The following is a 17,179-nucleotide window of genomic DNA, read 5'->3' on the forward strand; positions in this document are numbered from 1 at the left end:
AACACAAAATGTCTTTAAAAGGCAAACCTAAATTAAGTTGAACATTATTTGTTATATTTTTTCAAATTAACATTTATTCAGCAGTGCTGAATACTTCAAAATTACACACACAGTGTGTAATTTTGAAATATTCATGGAAATGTTGTAATGAGTATTCTTAGAATATACTGTGCTTGTTGACACAAATCAGAGATATTACAGAACTACCAGCCACATTCAGCTTATTGCAATGGCCCTTTTTAAAACTTCAATGGTCAGTGATATAAATGTCCAAAAGTTATGACTCAATCATTCATTACCTATAATGGTGAACATACACAGACTGTTTAAATGGACCAGTCCTTTCAGATTAATGATAATATGACTGTTTCATGAAGAGATTCTTCTTCTGTGATTGCCTTTTCTGAGAAGGGAGAGCAGCCCTTGAGCGACGAAGGGCCACACCAGGAAGGCCAGCAGTGTTGGGAGGGACACATCAAAAGGCCACCACTTCTCCTGATTTAAACCAAATCATAAATCAGAAGAGCAAAGAAAAGAGAAAAAACATAAAATAAAAGCATAAAATAAAACGTGAACTTTGCCTAAAATGTACTATGAAAACCGTGATAAGACATAAAGAAACCAAAAGATGCACTGTGTAACTTTTTCTAGTCTGGTGTCTGCCACCCACTTGTCTCCATGGAGATCTTATTGCTTTGCCCGGAATGTTACACAGTATGGCAGTTACTTCTACATGCATTTTTTTCAATTACAGGTGATATTATTGCTAAGAAAATCACTTGGAAAAACAAGACTGGGGCCATTTCTAAACAGATCTAACTTGGCCCGGAGGCATCACCTGTTTGTCTCCACTAAGGTACTTTAATGCCATATTGTGGAACATTCTAGGCAAAGCAATAACATCTCCACTGGAAAGGTTACATAATGTGCCTTTTTTCTTTTAATTTAAGATGATTTAAACTAGTACAGAAAAACAATATTTTCATTTAGACTACTATCATTACATGTGGCAGAAATACTGTTACATGGCAAGAGCAAGGTTTCAAGACATCAAGGATAAACTACTGACTGCACAATCAATATGAACAAGTTGTAAGATATAAATAGAAAGTCTTACCTCACACATACAGCCTGGACAGTGCCAACATGGAGTCTCCTCTGACCCCAGGGCCTAAAACAGTCAGTACGTTAAGTTAAGTCAATATATCAGTTGACAACATCACAGTCAAGCAAATGTATGCGATTCTCACATTTGATGCTGCCAGCCGCTCCAACATCTCTAGACGCTGCCCCACACTCTTCATGTCTTCTCTAAGCCTGTGCAGGGCCAGTACAATCTGCTGCTGGAGCTGAGCCTCATGGCTGCCCCAGGATCCTCTGCGGTCCCCTCCATCGCCTCCATCACCCCCTCCATGCCCTCCACCCACGCCCCTGTTGCCATGGGGACCCAGACGCCTCATACCGCCCTCTGCCAGTCCACCTGCAAAGACCACAGAGGGTTAGTTACATACACATAGCTACTAACTATACCCTCACTACTGATGTGTAATGTTTTCACTGATTCTTTACATTGCTGATATGGCTGAACGATTTTGGAGAAAGGGTTAGCTGCAAGTTGTGATTAGATTTGCAAACTATGCATTAATACTAAGATTCAGTTCACATTTTAAAATTGTCCAAGATCATTAACATTTTTAGAGAAGATAAAGTTGAAACCAGAAGTTTACATACACTATAAAAAAGTGTATACGCTACACTTTTTTCTCACTGTCTGACATGAAATCAGACTAAACTTTGCCTGTTTTAGGTCAATTAGGATTACCAATATTATTTCTATTTACTAAATGCCAGAATAATGAGAAGGATTTTTCTAGTTTCTTCAAAGTCAGAAGTTTACATGCATTTCATTAGTATTTAGTACCATTGCCAACTATATGACTTGGGTCAAATGTTTGAGATTTCCTTCCACAAGCTTCTCACTGTAGTTGGCATGAATTTTGGCTCATTCCTCCTGACAGAACTGGTGTAACTGAGCAAAGCCTTGCTCTCACAGGTCTTTTCAGGTCTGTCCATAAATTTCCCATACAACTGAGATCAGGGCTTTGTGATGGCAACTCTGAAACATTGACTTTGTTATCCTTAAGCCACTTTGTAACCAGTTTGGCAGTATGCTTCTGATCATCCTGGCTGATGTCTTGACATGTGTTAATCTTTCCTCAAGAAATCTGTTCTGTAAAGTGCACCAGTCCCTCCTGCAGCAAAACAACCCCACAACATGATGCTGCCACCCCTGTATTTCACAGTTGGGATGGTGAGCTCAGGCTTGCAAGTTTACCCCTTTTTCCTCCAAATGTAATGATGCTCATTAAGGCCAAACAGTTCAATTTTATGTTTGTTAGACCACAGGACACGTCTCCAATAATTAAGGTCTTTGTCTTTGTGTGCATTTGCAAACAATCTCTTTCTTTTGGAGTAATTCCTGGCAGAGTGGCCTTTCAGCCCATGTTTGCACAGTACTCGTTTCACTGTGGATAATGACACTTATCAGATTCAGCCAGTATCTTCACAAGGTCTTTTGCTTTTGTTCTTGGTTTGATTTGCACATTTTGGACCAAAGCAGTTTCATCTCTGCTACACAGAACCCGTGTCCTTCCTGAGCAGTTTGGTGGCTGGATATTCCCATATTGTTTATACTTGTGTATAATTGTTTGAACAGATGAACGTGGCACCTTCAGGCATCTGGAAATTGCACCCAAGGATGAACCAGACTCGTGCAGGTCCACAATTCTCTTCCTGATATCTTGGCTGATTTCTTTTGACTTTCCCATATGTTACACAAAGAAGCAGTGTGTTTCAGGTGTTCCTTCAAATATATCCACAGGTGTGTCTCTAATTAGCTCAAATGTTGTCACTAAACCTGTCATTAGCTTCCAAAGACATGGCATCATCATCTGAGTTTTCCCAAATAGTTTAAAGGCATAGTAATCTTACTGTATGTAAACTTCTGACTTTGAAGAAAGTAATAAAACAATTGTCTTAAAAATCCTTCACTAATTATTCTGGCATTTAGCAAATAGAATTAATTTGGGCAATGCTAATTTTCCTAAAACAGGAAAAGTTTAGTCTGATATCATGTCAAGCAGAAAGAAAAAAGCATATGTGTCTTTTTATATAGTGTATGTAAACTTCTGGTTTCCAGTATAAATAAATTGCTTAACTGATTAAAGCAAATCAATTCAGAAAAACGGCAGGATTACAGTGAAGACATGCGATTTAATTGCAAATGAAATTCTATTATTTTTAAATGTTTGCAATTGCACCCAATCATAAATTGTGATTCCAACTTTTTCCACTTGTTACAATTATGGTTCCCCCCCTTCTTTTTTAGATTAGTAAGAAAGAAAGTGTAATTCTGAAATTCTATCCTTTGCACAAAACATTCAATCACCTATCTAAGAATGGAGGATAACCTAATAGGAACACTTTTATTTCATTGGATCTGTCTTTTCTTGGTATTTCCTGAAAATAATTCACAGGAGACATGGCCTATTTCCTCTGAGCACGTAGCCTGACTTCACAAACCCTGTCTGATCAGCCTAGTTAAGTACATCTACGTCCCGTTTGCTTCAGTAACATCCCTCTGCAGCTTACGTTCTCTCCAGTGAGAAGCATCTCGTCCACCATCCCGGCTTCTCATTGGTCCTCTTTTGTCCCGGGCACCCTCTCCTCCCTCACCAGCCCCTGCCTGTCGACCGTCTGCTTTCTTCTCCACTAGGCTCTTAGGGTGGCTCTCATAGAAGCCATTTAAGACCTGCAAAAATAGGGACATTTAGTACATGATGTTCAGGTGATACACATTTCAATGTTGACCAATACGTTAAATACATAATATCACATTTTTTTAGAGCCTAGCTTACAATCTTGATTTTATCACAATTTATGAGCATGACAGGCTGACCAATAGGAGCTGGCGTAGAAAAGAGTCTGTGTTTGAGTATAATGCTGCATTAAACAGAAGCACTATATCACAATATGAAAAAAAAAATATTGTCACAGAAGGTGAGAGATATAAACTATAGCAATTGTTGTTTTGGTAAAATGCTAAATTATATTATTGGGTTTATAGTCACCTGATTAAACAAAAAATATACATAAAACATATTAATCATTCAAATAAGTCTCTCAAGTTATCAAACTGCCTAGCCTACACTTTTGTTACCTTGGTGTCTAGCTGCTCCACTGAGTCACAGAAAATCTCACTCTCAGAGTCGCTCGTTAGGACCAGAGGCTCGGACAGGCCCGAGTCTGCAGCACACAGGAGTACAGGTGAGAGTGGTCCTTCTACTGATAAGACTTATGAACATTAAGAATAAAACAAAAACGGATGTTTTAGACACATCCTTCTCTGCTTTATTATAAAAGCACCACTGAGTGACAAAATCTGACCACTGCACACTGTCAAACATCTAATAATTAGCAGCTTTCATCTTTGGTTTGTTTTTACTTCATCAACATGATGACCTATCCTAAGCCGCGCATACTCCCAAAAATGTATGCATTAACAATGTAAGGGTTTGTGAGACAGTGTCCCCAAGATAAACTGTCATAAAACTAACCCTAGCTCATGGGATTCAGACACCTGAGGAGATGAGCTGGCAAATCTTACCATGGCACACACTGTCAATAAGAGGTGCAGTTTCAGACTCATCTTTGGCTCTGTTTTTTTCCGTCAGTTCTGTAGAGACACAAATCCATAAAGTTCATAATCATTATGTAATTTTTGTGTATGCTGTATGAATTGTACTAAAGCTGAAGTTATGTAATCATTGTACAGTTGTGACCTTCTCGTAACACAAGAAGAGACTGTGGGGGCCTGGGCATGTCGTGGATCACGTGGTAGAGCGGCTCAAAGTGGTGGAAGAGAGAGGCTGTCTTCTCATCCATTGGCATTGTGTCAATGACCTGAGTCAGCAGATGCACAGTTAACACACCTCTCCTATTTACTGCATTTTTAATTTAAATGTTCATGAATATTTTAGAATATTTAACAACAAATAAAATACAAAATAAACAGACCAACAAGACAAACAAATGTCACAAACAATAATACAAACCAAAACTATGCCCCTGCTCAACTAGCTGTTTACTGCACTATTAATACACTTTTATCATGACAAATACCTCCTGAGCAACATTTTTCATCTCATCCACGTATGCCGCCATGGCACTTTCTCTCTCCATCTCGCCCAATTTGTTCCATGCATCCCTGCACAAACATAATGGAGAGGACCTCATGAGCTTGTTGCATAATTGAGACTGGGAAATTATGAAAGGGGCTCTTGGCAAACCAACCATTTGTATCGACCAACAGGGTCCCAGAAGCCTGGGCGAGGTACTTCGCATGGTCCACACACAGCCTGCTTGTACAGACTGTAGAAGCGCAGCATTACCTCGTATGATGGCCGGTAGCAACCTGAACAACAGCAACAAACAGTATTGGGCCTTACTCTCATACTTTATAATATACAGCAGTAATGTTTAAGCTCACACGCAGAACATTTACTTAGGGTAATTTATTTGAGAAACTATTTAAAATGTCCTTCAGAGTAGTTTCCAGTCACTTTACTGTTACTTCTGCAATAGTTTTGAAAGAAGAGTTATATTTTTCCACACACTGCAAGTCTATAAGTGAACAAAGCTATATGTTTACACCAACATCTTTTTTTTTTTTTTTCTTTTGAAAATCCCATATTCGAAGTATTATGCAACGTTTTGATTATCTGACTATAGAGATCAACAACTGATATTACATAAAGACATACCCTGAGAACAGACTCTAAGGGCAGAACTGAGCAAATACCATTTTTGGGGAGGTTGTGGATGACATCCACGGCAGCCTGGAAGCGCCGCTCGTGGTCGAGTACAGGCTCCGCCATAGTTGGTACAGGCATGACACAGGGGAGGCCTGAATGGAGCAACTCATTAGGCCCTAAAAGTAAACAAACAAGATAAAATGATACAGTTGATATGTGTAACCGAGTGATCAGTAAATTGTAAAATTGCGGTAAGCCGATGTGTATGCAATCATTAACAGACTGTACACGAACCATGCAGTAAAAGAGTAATAAGAGGTAATAAGCATAAAATTAATTCTAATCAAACACCTAACAATACAATGACTCTAAAGGGATTTAGAGAGGTAATGTCAAAGAGCAATGAGTTGTCCTTCATTTGCTGCCCTCCAGAATGCAGTAACTCGTCTTAAGTCCACAACTACCATTAACATCAGCCTGACTCACTGTCTGACGATTTCTTTAAAAACGGATGGAGGTAAAAAGTAATTGCACAATACACAATTGCACAATATTAAAATCTCTTGACTCGGTGTTTAGCGTATGGTTTTAGCTTGTGTGAGTAATAATCACTGACATTATCTCACCTTACTCGCTGCAGGGTTTGTTTCCAGTCATAGCTGCTCAACCCCACAGTTATAAGCTCTAAATAAGCAGAATGAATACACAGGGAGGTGGACGGCCTAACTTACACTTTGAAAACTGTTTGAACTTCAGCTGATTGATTCTGTTTACGCGTTTATAGTCGACACTTCCGTGTCTGTCGCGTCACGTGACCACCACGTGACTCAAACTCTCATTACAAAGTTATAACATAGGTTAATGGTCAGACTCTATTTAACATGACCATAAAATGCAACTACAGGATTATTTTTATGAATGAACAACATTTTTTTTTTTTTGTAGGTTTAGGGGTTAGTGCCAGTAAATGTAATATAGTGAGCTGAAAAGATTAGTCTATAATGGAATGAGAAGAAGAGACAGACCATGCACCATGGATGCGCCTCAGTTAATCCGTTTTGCATTTGGTCCACGCTAGAAAACAGGAAATACTTCAGAATAAAATACTAATATACACTGTTCAATGGCCTGTCCAGGAGCCACGAACCTTTTACATAAATCTGTGTCAATGATGTAACCACAGATGATGTTGATGATGATGATGATGACGACGACGATTATTATTATTATTATTATTATTGTTGTTGTTGTTGTTGTTGTTTTTGTTGTTGTTGTTGTTATTATTATTATTATTATTATTATTAGTAGTAGTAGTAGTAGTAGTAGTAGTAGTAGTAGTAGTAGTAGTAGTAGTAGTAGTAGTAGTAGTAATATTGAGTATAGCTGAATAAATGAACAATTGCAGAAAGATTGGCCTAGAACACTCGAGATCGTTAGGCTGATATTATTAAATAAGGCTCTTTACTTTCAAGGATATATATTTTTAATTACCGGTAACCCTAACGTTTACCGTTAGGGTTAACGGTAATTCGTTTAGGCTAAGTTGTTATTGTATATTTTTCAATCTTTAATAAAGGCGCAATCTGTTAAAATAAATCAAGTTTGCCTCTCGTTCTCTTGGATTATATTATTGTGAAAGCCCAGTTCCGGATGCGCTGAGTTGTTGAGGTTGATCTAGTGGCTGTGCGTAAATCTTTGACATCAGCTGTGGGTTTGGCTTCTATAATAAAACCCAGGGCCCCTACACAAGAGTCGGGGTTCCGCGGGGACCTCATGCGCTAGCTCCAGCACACCGGACCTCAGCGAGGCTGCATGGTTTTCAACGGCGCTTTCTCTACAAACAGACACGCAACCAGGAATAATGCTGGGAAACAAAAAGAAAGCATCAGCCCTTAAAGACGGCACCGGGACGTCCCAGAAGGCCATTGATCCTCTACGAAACCTGGGTGAGTGTTCGCAGTGACGGGGCCCGTGGAGCGGAGAAGAGCTGAGTTTAGTCCCGTTATCTTCCCCGCCCCCTTGTTCCAGTGCCTCTGATAAGAATAGGAGCAAAAGACGACAATTGTTTGAGATATTCACATCCAGATTGGAAATGCATTCTAGTTTATTGTGAGTGAGTGGCCCTTAATGTAATTTAAGACTGTACGCTGTATGCACAACCGTTCTGTAGAAATGGGGCGTCATTGGGTAGAATAACTGTTGATTAATTTATTATTTTGGCTATGGCTTTCTCCAGTAGGAGTATTATAAATAATGCTTGTCTGATTAAAAAAAAAAGCATACAGAAATGAATGCAACAGAGTAGAAAGAAGAGCGACCTTTCCTGACAATATCTTAACACTGATAGTCACTTTAAAACATTTCCCAATACATTTATATCACATAATTATCTTATTCATTTACTGGAAACAGCTAGTTGGGTTTGGAAACAGCTTAAAGCCAGAACAATATCATAATTTGATTGGAGTTTCCTATTTACTTTTTAAACTACAAACTACAGTGTGCTCCTTACATGAGTTTTCTTGATGAAAGCGTTTAGTTTGACCTAATGAGATGGTTCTTTGTGGTCTCTCAGAACTCCCTGTTCTGTTTTAGCCTCTGGTCTAAACCTTGTCATCAACGGCAGCAGAACCCCACCCCTCAATATATGAAGTGGAGCAGGCGCTGTAAGGGACCCCTCCTGCCCCCCTTCACCCATGTGTCTAAATCTTATGGAGAGCTCTGCCACATGAGAAAAAGTTGCAACATTTGATTTGAGTATTTGTTTTGTATTGGGAGTTTATTGTTTATTGTGATATTTGAATATACTTTTTGGCACAATAAGTTCAGTTAAATGCCAAAAAAACAACAAAACTAAAAATGTACATGGCCTCATTTACTACTTAAACTAAGTCAAAGTAAAAAAGGAAAATCATGAATAATAATAATAATAATTTTGTCCTACTTTCTAAAAACGTACATTTCTGTAACATCTGCAATATGTCTATTTTCTTGTGATATTGAGTACTGTGTCAACCAATATTGCAAAATTAATATTTTTTCAATATATTGTGCATTCTTACTCTTGTGTGTCCGTGTGTAGGAGTCCAGGATGATGAAGATGTGAAGCACATGCTCCAGGGGTCTAGTCTGATCAAGGTAACTGATATTAGGAGGTGCACTTTAAGACAATGCAAGTTTATGACTGTTACATATTTTCTGCATTCACACATTCAATTACACTTTAGGAACCTGCTGCTAATACCAAAATATGGCGTCATGTACCAATCATAGATGAAACATTCTGCACGTCCATGTGGAATCCCACACTCAGAACTAGTCAAGTGAAATCATTTTGCAGTTATTTCTGGATTCAAGTGACCTACATTTAACCAGAAGACAAATTTACTGTGGATGCATTTACATGGCCAATAAAAAGCTGATAAAAATAGGTCAGATAAACCCAATAATTACACCTGATTACTGGTATGTATTTACAACTGCAAAAGAGATCTGATAATGAAAAACACATGTGTTGGTTGATCAGTGGATTTTTAAAGTCATGTACTTGGAAGTGCAATGAATTTTAAGATAACTTTTTTGTATAATTTTCCTTGTCAAAACCTGTTCAGGTGTGAACGATTAGCAAGAAATCCAATTACTCACATAAGATGTCATTTATTTAAATTTCAAAAATCTCATCTCCATAAATTAGACAATGATCAGATTTTGGTGTGCACTGTTATGAATTCTTATGTAGAGTATGTTAAAATGTACAGTATATATGTCAGGTGCGGTCGCCTCACTGGCAGAAGCACAGGAGTCTTCGGCTGCTTGAGGATGGGGTCACGGTTTGGTGCCAGTCCCATAAAACGTCCAGTCGAGCCAAAGAGCAGCAGTCCTGTGAGTAATAATCATTGTTATTGTTACTTTGCTCTTTTCTGCACGGTCAACCATGCCATCCAACAGACTGTGTGAGGTCCGAGCCACAAAACCATCTATAAAATTAGAATTTCTCTGTTTTTAGAAAGTGCACTGAGAGACTGGGTGTGTAAACTAAAGCTGCTACTTAGAGCTAGTGCAGACCCGGCCAGGGTTAACTCTTGATTACAGAGGCAGAGTGGCTATTTCCAGCATAAGTCCCGAGTGATGCTTTGGCTTGATCGGGTAGATTATAGGAGATGCTGCAGGGAGTGGTTGGTGGTTGTGGCAGACGTAATGAGCAGATGTCACTGTGGTTCATGTACCGGCCCTGGAGTTCTGCTGCCTTCACTTTCTGCAAGTTTTCCTGACTACATCCTACATACGTACAGTTAAATGTAAAAGAACAATTTCAACAGTGCATATCAAATCAAGACCCGCTGATAACAAACATACACTACCTAACCCACAAACTTTAAGAAGCCTGCCAAGTTGAACAATAGGCCACTGTCTACATTTTCAGATATGTTTTCGTTAATGTAGTATAACTGAAAACAACATGGGTGTTCTGCACTCAGAAATGCTAAAAAACAACAATGTAAATTGCTACAGTCACATCAAATACAAACTGACATTATGAATATGTTATTACACACCTGTTGAACCTGAAGTAAAGCTAAAGTACCCAACTTTTACTCATAAATTTTTTTTTTCCTCACCACAATGTATATTGTAATATCAGAACTTTGTGACAAAAATCAGACCTCTACACTTTATCTAATTAGAAAATATTTTGTCTATTGAAAACTTGTAAAGAGCCATGGGAGTCCCATCTTTTTATCTCCATCTGCATAGCTATACTTGTGGCCAGCAAATTCATTCATACATATACTAGGGATGTGCCAAAAGTTTTGTAAAAGCTAGGAACAGGTTAAATAGATTTAAATATCTTGGAAAATAATTCACCCCAATGTTATGAGCATTAACAATGATATTTGTGACCAAAAAGATTTTCTTCCATCTTCAGTCTCTGTCTTGGAGGTAGAGTGTGTCCGTGAAGGCTGTCAGTCTGAAGTCCTGCGTCGCATGGTTGACTCTGTCCCTGAAAACCACTGCCTTACCGTGGTTTTCAAAGGGCCACGTAAAAGTCTGGACCTGCTGTGTGCCAGTCAAGAGGAGGCCCAGCGCTGGGCTCGGGGCATCCGCACTCTGCAAGAACGAGTGGAGAACATGACACAGAAGGAGAAACTCGACCAATATCCTTTACAACTCACTTGTTTGTGATAATCACAAAACATCTCGAATAGTTAATACTTTTTTTTATACCAGAAGCACCAAAAGCTCAGTTGGTAGAGAGTTTGTCCTCTGATCCAAACGTTATTGTTTCCAATTTCCACATAAAAATCATTGGTTGAGTGGTCAGATGGTCAGTGGTTGGTGGTGCGATTCCAGCTTCTACAGATAAATGCTGTTGTTGTGTCCTTGGGCAAGACCTAACCCTCCTAGACCCCAGTGTCATGCTTACACTGGTGTGTGCAAGTGTGTGTGAATGGGTGAGTGGTTCCTTGATGTACAGCACTTTGCGTGCCTTGAAGGTGGAAAAGCGCTATATAAAATTTCGACCATTTACCATGGCCATGACCAATATCCAGACCTCTGTATTTTTCAGTCATGACTTGACTATAAAATAAACACCTTAATGCCTTTTCCACCTGGATCCATGCTTACTTGAACCGAGCTGACCAGAACCATGATGATAAGATGAGCTATGATGAAGTGCAAAACCTACTGCAGATGATCAACATTGACCTCAATGAACAGTATGCACGTAGCCTCTTTCAGGTATTCACTCACACACTCTGTTGGGTTCTTTCTATACTAAAAAAGCACTTTCTGTAATGTTTGTTTAATGTTTGTGTTCTGCAGAAGTGTGATCGCTCGGCTGACGGGCGCCTGGACCATGGGGAGATCGAAATCTTCTGCAGGGAGCTGCTCAGGAGACCGGAGCTGGACGCGGTTTTCATTCAGTACTCTGCAAATGGCTGTGTGCTCTCCACTGTGGACCTGCGAGAGTTCCTCAAGGACCAAGAGGAGGACGCCTCTGTGACTCACGCTCAGAGCCTCATCCTCACCTACGAGCTCAACCCCTGGGGTAGGGCCATTTAAATGCAGTCCATAGGAAGGGCCCATGAGAATATGTGCAACAGGCAATTAAACTAATGATGGTAAAATGATATAATGTAGATTTATAGTTCTCTCACTAACTTTAGTAAATCATTCTTCATTCATCACGTGATCTGCTGTGATTTGTGTGATGTTATGTAATTCTGAAACAAGAAGTTTCAGTTCATGACCTTTCTACCCAGACTGTTCCCTTTTGAACAGTTTGCTTCATTGACAGGATCAGGAAGGTCATTTACAAAAGTAGATATATATTTGTGTTGTTTCATTTTTCATATTAACACTCAAGACAACAACTTTCAGACTTGTGGTCACGGACACATAAAAATAGCACTTGAACTAAAAATTTACATCTCATACAATCGAACTGCTAGATGAGTTTCACCACAAGAGGGCACTCTTTAACTCTTGCATTATTAAGTGTACCATTAACGTAATTACATTAAAAAATATATATATCTATTTATGTCTATTTACCCTTCTTTACTGGAAATATGAAACATGTATTTTGCTTTGACAGCTCAGAAGAACCACTTCATGACCCCTAATGGCTTCACCATGTACATGCTGTCCAAAGAGAACTGTGTGTTTGACCCAGCCCACGCTCGGGTCTACCAGGACATGAACCACCCTCTGTCCCACTACTTTATCTCCTCCTCACACAACACCTACCTCACCAAGGACCAGCTGACCGGAGACAGCAGTACTGAGCCTTATATTCGGTCAGTTAGAGACAGTTTGATCAGCACTTTCATATCCTTTTTTCTATTGTAAGTCTGTAAATCATATATGTTTAACAGAGCTTTGAACCAAGGCTGTCGTTGTGTGGAGCTGGACTGTTGGGATGGAGAGAAGGGAGAGCCTGTCATTTACCATGGACACACACTGACCTCCAAAGTGCCCTTTGATGAAGTTATTGAAACTATCAATGAGTATGCCTTCAAAGTGAGTGGAGGACATCAGTAAAAACTCTATCCATACTTCAGAGCATGTAAGAGACCCCTTATGTGTCACACAGGCCTCGCCTTACCCTGTGATTCTGTCACTGGAGAACCACTGCAGTGTGGAGCAGCAGACTGTGATGGCCCGACAACTGCGCACCATCCTGGGAGACAAACTGCTCACCAAGCCCCTAAAGGGCTGGGACACCCGCTACCTGCCCGCCCCTGAGGTAACTGTGCCCGTGCAGACATAGTCCCCACTGGTGTAACATTTATAATTATGTAACTATTGATTGCAAAAATCTTACTCACTTTTACATGTTTTCATTTGTAATACTCACAGTTATGTTTTTGCATTCCAGGATCTTAAAGGGAAAGTCTTGATTAAAGGGAAAAGGGAGAGTTCAGGAGAGGACCACTACAGTGCCTCAGACTTCAGCTCCTCAGATGAAGAGAGTCAGAAGGATGCCAGGTCTAAAACACAGAGAGTGGAGCGGAAGGTAAAAGCCTGTGTGTGGTACTAGGGCGCGACCTGTAGAATATCACAGTGTTTTTGTTTGTGACCTCAGCCAGCAGCCTCCAAACTGAGCCCAGAGCTGTCGGAGCTGGTGCTGTACACCCGGAGTGTTCCCTTTAAAGGCTTTGATCAGGCCGCCAGAGACCCCGAGAGCCATGTGTCCTCTTTCTCCGAGAGCGAGGCCTTAAGACTCATCAAAGAAACAGGTCTGACACATTTGAATCTCACATAAAGGTGCACCTGCTTGTCTGTATGGTGATGTTATTGCTTTTTAAAGGTATATTTGAGCAATAAAATTGTAAATAAATAAATGCAAGATAGATAAGTTTAGTGTCCTTCTGTGGAAGATTCCAAGCAGGTGGCAGACTACTACTACTCAGTCCAAATTTTAAATAAGGAAAATCATATTAATAATAAACCTTTTACAGGGATGCACTTTGTTCGTCACAACAGTCACCAGCTCAGCAGAATTTACCCTTCAGGCCAGCGCCTCCAGTCGTCCAACTACAACCCCCAGGACATGTGGAACGGAGGCTGTCACATGGGTTAGTAAAATACATATTATGTACATCATTTACAGACCTGTCGCAAATTTAAAAGTGCGATATATTGCTACAAAAAAAAACAACAACAACAGAAAACTACAAATAACAATGAAGATGATAACTACTACTTACTTCAAAATAATATTGTTCATCACACATTTATTGAACATGATATTGAAGTAATATAATGTAATTGTAACAGACTTTTTTTAGTATATTTTTGGTATATGAAAACATTTTGTGTGTGTTTTGTAGTGGCTCTAAACTTCCAGACTCCTGGTGAGCAGATGGACTTGAACCGGGGCAGGTTTCTCCAGAACGGTCAGTGTGGATACATCCTGAAGCCCCCCTTCATGTGCCAGCCAGACACGACCTTTAACCCTGAGAATGTGGGGGGTGGTCCGGGCCATAAACCATTCCTGCTCACTGTCCGGGTAAGATTTCTTGCTGTAACATAGTGTGTAATAACTGAATTATTAAATTTGAAAACCTACAAGGGAAATTACTTGGATACAGTAGCTCAAAAATACAATTCAAAAGCCCTTTGCTACCACTTTTATATTTACTACACTTTAATGAGTCTTGATAAAATATGAACAAAGATTTAAGACTTGTAATGAACATATAGTTTATTAAGAATGATTCAGTAACTACTTAATTAAAGGATTAGGGCTAGGAGTTAAAAATCAGGGGTTTAATTAAGTCAAAAGTTCAGGGGTTTAATTAAGTAGTTCAGGGGTTTAATTAAGTAGTTACTAAGATAATAAGCTTACTAATTCTTAATAAACCATTTGTTCATTATGAATTGAGTCTTTGTTCATGCTTTATTAAGGCTACTCTAAATAATAATAGTGATCAATAGTTAAAAATGTGTCAAATAAGGACAAATATACAGAAATATTTACACAGATTGTTATATATACACTTTGTCATTTGTGTTTTTTGTTGTTTTTTTTTAACTCCAGATTATTTCAGCTCAACAACTGCCTAAACCTGAATGGGATAAACCAACATCTATAGTGGATCCGCAGGTGTGGGTTGAAATACACGGCCTTCCAATCGACAACAATAAGAAAAAGACTACTTATGTTGAGAATAATGGTATGTATTAATACTGATGATTTTTTTAGCTACAACTTGATCTTACTTAACAATGTTTAAAAGAAATAAAAGTCTGAATTAATTTCTTCTGGAAATGAAATTACTTTTAAAATGCATCAATAAGACATCAACATGAACCAACAAATTTCCCAGTGACACGCACAATTTATTTTCCAGTCCTTGATCGGTGATATTTATTTATTTATTTGATTTATTTATTATTTTGCATACCCCGCCCCGAATTTACAATCACACATAATGACCCATAAGGCTGTTTTAGTTCATTAATTTTGTTTGTTATCTATTATGTTATGTAAATATCAGCTTTGGAGTAGGTTAAAATACTTCCTTTTCCAAACATTCCTCCAGGTTTTAATCCTCGCTGGGACTGTACCTTTAACTTCACGGTTCACGCTCCAGACTTGGCCTTGGTTCGCTTCATGGTGGAGGACCACGATTACACTTCAGCCAATGACTTCTTAGGACAATTCACTCTGCCCTTCATGAGTCTACGTACAGGTCTGTGTCAAAACTACAAACGGGAAGATTAATACTGGAAAAATATATATTAAATAAATTGTCTTAAATTCGGAATTGTAATGTTTTGAGAATTTTTGTCTAAATTGATTTAAATTGATTTAGATTTATTAAGACTGCATACACACTTGCCTTGATTTAATTAGGATATAGACCTGGTTTTGTCCTCTTCTAATCCCGATTTAGTCCTTGTCTAGTCTGGGTTTAGTCCGAGTTTATTCCCCCTTCTGAGGGAGTGTCTTAGCTACTTGGTGTGGATCTTTAGAATAGTATTTTAGACTGGTTTCATTGTGATTTCAAGAAAAAAAATGTCAGTAGGAAATATGAAAAAATACTTAAATGGGTCAACAAAACAAATAAAAAAATAATCCTGAACAACATGGACAAATATTTTTTTCTTAAAGAAAAAGTGAGTCATGAATAACAAAAAAAAATATTGTGTGTTTGATGTTCACCAGGTTACCGCCATGTACGCCTGCTGAAGTCGGATGGGTCCAGTCTGTCCCCTGCCTCTCTCTTCATTCACGCTAAAATCTCCCCGTGCAACATCAGCAGCACAAGAAGCCCCTGCAGATCCCCCATCAGGTCTCCATCCAAGAGCTCTGCGGCTAAGTCCTAAAGAGCAAAAGGACTTAGCAAAGGACATAACAGGCTCTGTGATGGATGTGATACACTGTGAGTACCAGTCCTGAACACAGGCCTGGCCAGCCAAAAATCTACACTTCTCCATAACTTGGAATATGTGTAGTATGGGCACAGATTTTATCTCTCCTCTTACGGTTCACCGGTGGATTAAACAAACAAACAAACAAACAAAAACAAACAAATCCAAATAAAACAAAATAAGGGGGACTGAAAAAGGAAAAAAAAAAGTATTTCAGCAGAATCAATGAGTGAAGTGCTAAATACTGTGAATCTAAAGTGAGAGAAGTTTGATTTTATTCTAACTGGCAGATGACCAAAGTGATCCTTCGTTCTCCATGCATCAATGAGAGAACGGAGAATGAGACATAGAGGAGGGGGTGTTGACCAGACTGAAGATCTCCTGTATAGAATATATAGAGAGAACAATTCTGGACCCAGACTACCTTAGCACTTCACCAAAGAAGATATTAATACTCTCTATGCCCATTTTACAGTAGTGGCCAATAACACTGATGTAATGAAAGAGGCAGGTCTGAACCAGGCACTGGCTTCAACTTGACCAGTTTAGAAAAACATGGCATGGTGCACTTTTCCATTTTTTCTTAAATTTCATTGAATATGAATTATCCAGAACATCTGATGAAAATTGTATTTTATTTATTTTAAAGGGATAAAAAAGGGATTATTTTATTTATTTTAAAGGGATAAAAAAACTATGAAGCCTAACACTGTCAGGTCATACCAGCTGTTTCCTGCTCTTAACTTGAAGGTCAGACACTTCACATACTCCAGTACGAAAGTGAAGCCATACAAACACACAGATAATGCAGTGTTAGGAGGAGGCTGTTATATAAGCATGATATTAATATTAATATGACTGTATTTTAAAAAATGACTATGAAGCAAGCATGACTCTAACTTTTACACTTGAACAAGTTGAATTCCAAGTAAAACAAACCACTAAAAGAGGCAGCTTCAGTGTTAAATCAATGGTTTACA

The 17,179-nt window shown here is 38.8% G+C and overlaps 2 protein-coding genes across 4 annotated transcripts; one reads left to right on the forward strand and one right to left on the reverse strand.

Annotated features, from left to right (window-relative positions):
• Positions 1 to 67: 67 nt before the first annotated feature.
• On the reverse strand, positions 68 to 6,853 carry acbd4 (acyl-CoA binding domain containing 4). Of its 3 annotated transcripts, none has more exons than XM_055229542.1 (11): positions 6,545 to 6,611; positions 5,861 to 5,989; positions 5,353 to 5,473; positions 5,182 to 5,266; positions 4,842 to 4,962; positions 4,667 to 4,735; positions 4,220 to 4,305; positions 3,652 to 3,811; positions 1,251 to 1,480; positions 1,118 to 1,171; positions 68 to 495 (listed from the first exon to the last, which is right to left on the reverse strand). In XM_055229542.1, exons 2-11 carry the CDS (start codon positions 5,949 to 5,951, stop codon positions 370 to 372), a joined length of 1,143 nt encoding a protein of 380 aa, XP_055085517.1. In that variant the 5' UTR covers positions 5,952 to 5,989; positions 6,545 to 6,611; the 3' UTR covers positions 68 to 369. The 3 variants fall into 3 exon arrangements, with proteins under 3 accessions (XP_055085517.1, XP_055085516.1, XP_033840689.1); XM_055229541.1 differs by lacking the exon at positions 6,545 to 6,611 and adding an exon at positions 6,839 to 6,853 and having other exon boundaries at positions 88 to 495; XM_033984798.2 differs by having other exon boundaries at positions 88 to 495; positions 6,440 to 6,605.
• A 642-nt stretch (positions 6,854 to 7,495) lies between these two features.
• On the forward strand, positions 7,496 to 16,329 carry plcd3b (phospholipase C, delta 3b). Its single transcript, XM_033984812.2, has 16 exons — positions 7,496 to 7,759; positions 8,896 to 8,951; positions 9,584 to 9,695; positions 10,741 to 10,969; positions 11,426 to 11,555; positions 11,640 to 11,865; positions 12,415 to 12,616; positions 12,695 to 12,839; positions 12,913 to 13,065; positions 13,198 to 13,335; positions 13,405 to 13,558; positions 13,781 to 13,897; positions 14,153 to 14,331; positions 14,863 to 14,998; positions 15,368 to 15,517; positions 15,994 to 16,329. Exons 1-16 carry the CDS (start codon positions 7,675 to 7,677, stop codon positions 16,152 to 16,154), a joined length of 2,373 nt encoding a protein of 790 aa, XP_033840703.1. The 5' UTR covers positions 7,496 to 7,674; the 3' UTR covers positions 16,155 to 16,329.
• Positions 16,330 to 17,179: the final 850 nt, after the last annotated feature.

This window comes from Periophthalmus magnuspinnatus, chromosome 19 (genome assembly GCF_009829125.3).
Source record: "Periophthalmus magnuspinnatus isolate fPerMag1 chromosome 19, fPerMag1.2.pri, whole genome shotgun sequence".
NCBI lineage: Eukaryota > Metazoa > Chordata > Actinopteri > Gobiiformes > Gobiidae > Periophthalmus > Periophthalmus magnuspinnatus.

Coding starts and splice junctions, on each gene's coding strand:
- acbd4 (XM_055229541.1), bottom strand. Junction 4,306..4,666: donor TATTGACAGTGTGTGCCATG/GTAAGATTTGCC, acceptor TGTGTGCTGCAG/ACTCGGGCCTGTCCGAGCCT. Junction 1,172..1,250: donor AGCGGCTGGCAGCATCAAAT/GTGAGAATCGCA, acceptor TGACTGTTTTAG/GCCCTGGGGTCAGAGGAGAC.
- plcd3b (XM_033984812.2), top strand. CDS start 7,675: ATGCTGGGAAACAAAAAGAAAGCATCAGCCCTTAAAGACGGCACCGGG. Junction 7,760..8,895: donor TGATCCTCTACGAAACCTGG/GTGAGTGTTCGC, acceptor GTCCGTGTGTAG/GAGTCCAGGATGATGAAGAT. Junction 9,696..10,740: donor AGCCAAAGAGCAGCAGTCCT/GTGAGTAATAAT, acceptor TTCCATCTTCAG/TCTCTGTCTTGGAGGTAGAG.